The 4753-nt window shown below is 37.4% G+C and overlaps 1 protein-coding gene across 2 annotated transcripts; it reads right to left on the bottom strand.

Annotated features, from left to right (window-relative positions):
- Window positions 1–211: 211 nt before the first annotated feature.
- On the bottom strand, window positions 212–4519 carry LOC110464531. Of its 2 annotated transcripts, none has more exons than XM_021519784.1 (5): window positions 4449–4519; window positions 3262–3345; window positions 2874–2908; window positions 2697–2768; window positions 212–1656 (listed from the first exon to the last, which is right to left on the bottom strand). In XM_021519784.1, exons 1-5 carry the CDS (start codon window positions 4465–4467, stop codon window positions 1474–1476), a joined length of 393 nt encoding a protein of 130 aa, XP_021375459.1. In that variant the 5' UTR covers window positions 4468–4519; the 3' UTR covers window positions 212–1473. The 2 variants fall into 2 exon arrangements, with proteins under 2 accessions (XP_021375459.1, XP_021375460.1); XM_021519785.1 differs by lacking the exon at window positions 4449–4519 and adding an exon at window positions 3497–3585.
- Window positions 4520–4753: the final 234 nt, after the last annotated feature.

Raw genomic sequence — 4753 nt, 5'->3', positions numbered from 1 at the left:
AAAGTGTTTTTTATTTTATTTTTTATTTTGCACATAAATTTCCAATGGCATTGTCAAATCTCACAATGCCCAGCGATATTTCAGCAGCCGTCATGTTTATTTATATTGGATATTGTAGTTCCGCTCAGTGTTGTATTAATACGCTAAGAATTGCGTCTCGTGATGCATGGTAATTAAAGTCCCATCAACGACACAGCTTTCAAAGAGGCTATATAGTGACAATGCCATGCAAATGTAAATATACTGACTTACACACGGCACTGAAGTATACCGTGTATCAGGTCAGCTTACAACAATGTGACACAGTAGATCGTTCTTACGAGTGGTTATACTGTCTTACACTGACAAAAAATACCTTTTCTGATATGGTGAATTTAATTTCTTACCAGTTTTTTGTTGGTTAAGTAAAGTCTAAATAATATTATATTGCCAAAACACAGCAAAGCGCTTGATTGATGTCCAGGCTATGGATTCATTTAGTTTAATAGGCATATTGCCAACGACACAACAAAAGTTTCAAATACGTTATATCTCCCTCTCCGCACGAGTCTCATTAAATATATGTATCAAGATGATCAGATACATATATATATATATATATAAATATCAAAATCATGTTTACAAGGGAAAGACAGGGTGATTGACCATCACTATCATTTGGAATATATATATTATTAATACACATAGTAAATAGTGCTTTGTGAAATCCTTTCCAGCAGACAGCGCTGGCGGTATAACCGTACACGTCCGGGGATATGTCTGACTTTCTCGTTTTTCGGTATTTTATTTTCTTCCTGTTTATTCCCGTGTAAGGTAGCGTTATCGTTGTTGACTGTGATACTTATGCAAGGTCTGAAGGGGGTCATTGTTAAACATAATTGTTGGGGAGATATCAGTCACTTCCGGTCACCTTTTTCTTGTTTAATTTGACAGCCACGCAGGGTAAGTCATACCATGATGTATGCGGCTTGGTGTTTTAGGATATAAGGTTGAATTGGATAACTGTCAAGGTGTGGACCACTTCTTTTCCAGTTCTTGTTGAATTTGACAGTCGTCTGAACAAAAACTTCCGGTCGTGTTTTTACCGAATGTGTAGGTTGCCGTTGATAGAATATTGCATATTTCTGGTCTCGCTGTTGGTTAATTTGATTGCTGTTGGTGAGGGTACCGATAACTTCCGGTTATGCGATATAAGACTGATTGTAAGTATTGTTATCAAACTCTTCCGTTTACAATTTTCTTGGATTGTATTTATGTTCCGGATGATTGCAATACTTTTCAAAGCGTCTTGGCTTAGTTCGTTTTATGGTTGCGTTCTGGTCACAATATGTGACGACGAAGTCTGATTCTCAAAAACTCCGAACATATAAAGATGGCTCTGGCGCGCCTCATGTATAGCACACTCTTCATCATATATGGGGTGCCCCACATAATCATATAGAGAGTTATACCTTATTTCACACGTCGGAAGAATTATTTAGACATGCTTTGGTCAAGTTTGGCCATGATATTATCGAACGAATCAAGTCCCATATAGTCAATTTCATTCTTCTCCCATTGGCGCCTCCTGGTGGAGTCCTCGTCTGTACATCCGGTACATTTGTACTCAGTCTTCAGCTTCTCCGAATTCATTTCGCCTTTTTGTTTTTCTTTAATCTGGGATAACACATAACAAATTTCTTTCACCAAACAAACAAACTTAAATATAACAGACGAATGAACGTAATGAAAAATATTCAAATAGCTCTATACAAATGTAATTCTATCTATCAAAGCAAAATAAATCACAACAAGCTCAAATTCATAACAAAATTTATAACAAAAGGTCCATGGGGTCTGGGTATCGTTTTCAACACGTATCGGGCAATCAGATGCCATGATATCTACAATGTTATTTGGTCTCGAAAATCCAACAGAAAAAATAGTAATGACAACAAAGCTATAATCATTTGTTAAAATCAACTTGTCGGAGCTGGAGAAGAAGTCGAAAAAGTCAATGCCCTCATTTCTTTTAATCAGACCCGCCCATCTGCCTTCAGTGATGACCACAACATTTTCTTATAAAAAACAGCCCCCAATATCCAAGAACATATCGTTCACTAAATGCATTTTAAATATATAAAACAGAACATAATCAATAACGTCGTTAATATTTAAAAAAAAACTACTGGGTCTTGCCCTTGTGTCCACAAGGAGACCACATCCGTCATTTCTACAAAACTGAATTCCATTGAACAATTAATGCTTCATTTCGAATGATGTTGAAAATACTAGTTTATGAAACAGAACTTTTTGATAGTAGTCTTTTAAGGATTTATTTTCATTTCCCCTATTCTGCCCCGCCTTTCTGTTCCCATGAGTAACGCACTTCGTTCGTACAACAATACATGACCGTAGACCTTGGATGATTCTATCAGCTGTACTGAAGCCGTACTCACTTTTTTAGATTTACCCCACTTCACCTTTTAAGCCCACCCTTCTACACACAGAGAAGAATTTGAACCACGGCTTTCATTTATATATACAACGGTACATTTCCTAAGCCCAGGGACACCCCCATGTCCAATTAAATTCACTCAAAGTTACTCAAGCCCTCTTGACTAGTAGCCTTTAAAAAGAATATTCGACACACGGACGACGGAGGCTGCTTCGTGGCATAAGATCCATGTGAACTAAAACTTGGGATATGGCCTTACCAGCTCAACATTATTTTCTGTAGCCGTATGAATAAGTATCTGTTTCTTTTCTGGCTCTGCAAATTTCACAGTCTGAAAATAAATCAAAATATAGCTTCGAAAATGGAGTATGAAGTGCAGTAATATTTCAAGGAATTGGTAAGATCGCTCAGTCATCGATTCTGAAATGTCACTCACCTTCACGCAGCTTTTGACTTTCTGTAATTCTTTTTCTGAAAATGAAAACAAAAGTTTATTTTTCTACATCTGACAGAAAATAACATTTTTTGCAGTTATTGCTATTTAACCCTAATTTAACTGACCTTTCGTTATCTAAATGCTTCTAAACTGCCTCATGTATAGCAGGTGCATAAATTCGATATCTACCATAATTTTCGCGTTGATATGCGGGAGAGTCAAATTCAATTATCTCTCAAAGTTCAGTTAGATTCATGTATATATACATATAGGGAGTGTATGTTATCTTTTATTTCGCGGTTTCGAAGCGATTGGGGAAATAAATATTCGCAAAAATTTACAGATTTTACTGTACATACTTTCCCTGGTGAACTATAAATTAGCTTACCCTGTTTCGCAAGCTTGGCGGGATTGTTATGATCCATATACCAGTACACCACTCTCGTTATAATGGTTAAGAATAGCATCGTACCTAAGGACGAGAAATGCTAAAATTTGATACGAAATAAACAACCAAACTTTAGTTCATTAACCTGAAGCGTTGTTCACCATATCATATGCTTATTAGAAATGCAGGTGGTGCATTAAGTTCGAATCACAAGAGAACGAAAACAAATACTAACCTGTTTGAATTTAGAAGGAAGAACTTTTGAAGAGTTTAAAGAGCAGAGATATTGCTCACACCTTAGGCGGGTTTCACATCGAGGACAATGAACTTTGACGTCGTGGTTACAGACACGTGATGCATGTAACTAATCACGTGACGTAATAGTAATCGACACGTGGTGCACGTTATTAACCACGTGTTTGATGTTAAACACCAATGGGTTTTTTTCTTTTTTTTTCATGCGGATCGGAAAGAGCTAGAATATATTTAAGCTAACGCAGATATGTCCCGTCTTAATCACGAGTAGTACAGATAAAGTTACTGATTTAAGATATTTAAAAAAAGAAATGGCATTTCAAAAATGCTTTTACAACTCATTGATTATGATGAAAGAGGAGAGAATAAATGCAAAGCAAGGCCGGGGTTCGAATCCGGAATCTCCAAATTCTAGACGGATGCTAGACAAATTGACGAATTGAGGTCGCCCCCGAGGACAACGATATTAACAACCGATATTCGGATATCCCTTGTCAAGCATTTGTTCATTCCTAACTGAAACAAGGGTTGCGTACAAACACCACTGTAACAGGATGAAAAAACACACGGCCATATCAGGAATCGAACCCCCTTAGAGCTCTAGACAGACGCTCTAATCAATTAAGCTGCCTGGTCGCCGTGGGTCGACCCAGCACAGTTCCGCTACAAATAATTAAGCTACGCAGACCTAAACAGCCAATTCCCAAATCCGCATTTAGCAGGACTTAAAAACAGTAGTAAGTCAATGTACGGTTTTCTTTGATTGTTTTTTTTTTTTACTACAGTACCAAGATAGATAACTAGGTATTTCGATAACGAACATCACAGGGCTTGGAATATTCATAGTTTGAAGTGTGCTAATTAATCAAATAACGTACTTCTTCGACTCGATCAATGTGATTGACAGACAACATAGGTCCACTTCCTATTACCTCTAAAATGTCTTCTCATACGGCCTTTAATTCTGCCATCAGGCTAGTCCCTGGTGTGAACTGAGACGTCATGGAATGGAAAGAACAGTTGGCAGAGAAAGAAAAAACAAAGATATAACTACTGCAACGAGAAAAGGAGAAACATGTTAAACTGTACCATCAGGTACAGACCTAGAACATTTTTTAAAGAGGGGACACAATTTTCAACGATGTCCCTTTGCGTAATTCCTCTGCCACTCACAACATTCGTTACTATTCTCACTGTGCCTCGACCTTTGTACCCTGGCCTTGCTTTGTCGTCTATG

Source organism: Mizuhopecten yessoensis, unplaced genomic scaffold, assembly GCF_002113885.1.
Source record: "Mizuhopecten yessoensis strain PY_sf001 unplaced genomic scaffold, ASM211388v2 scaffold11007, whole genome shotgun sequence".
Taxonomy (NCBI): Eukaryota; Metazoa; Mollusca; class Bivalvia; order Pectinida; family Pectinidae; genus Mizuhopecten; species Mizuhopecten yessoensis.
The sequence above is the reverse complement of the archived record's forward strand: the minus strand, read 5'-3'. Positions and strand labels throughout refer to the sequence as shown.

Coding starts and splice junctions, on each gene's coding strand:
- LOC110464531 (XM_021519784.1), bottom strand. Junction 2,909..3,261: donor CGCCAAGCTTGCGAAACAGG/GTAAGCTAATTT, acceptor TTTCATTTTCAG/AAAAAGAATTACAGAAAGTC. Junction 2,769..2,873: donor AAGTCAAAAGCTGCGTGAAG/GTGAGTGACATT, acceptor ATTTATTTTCAG/ACTGTGAAATTTGCAGAGCC.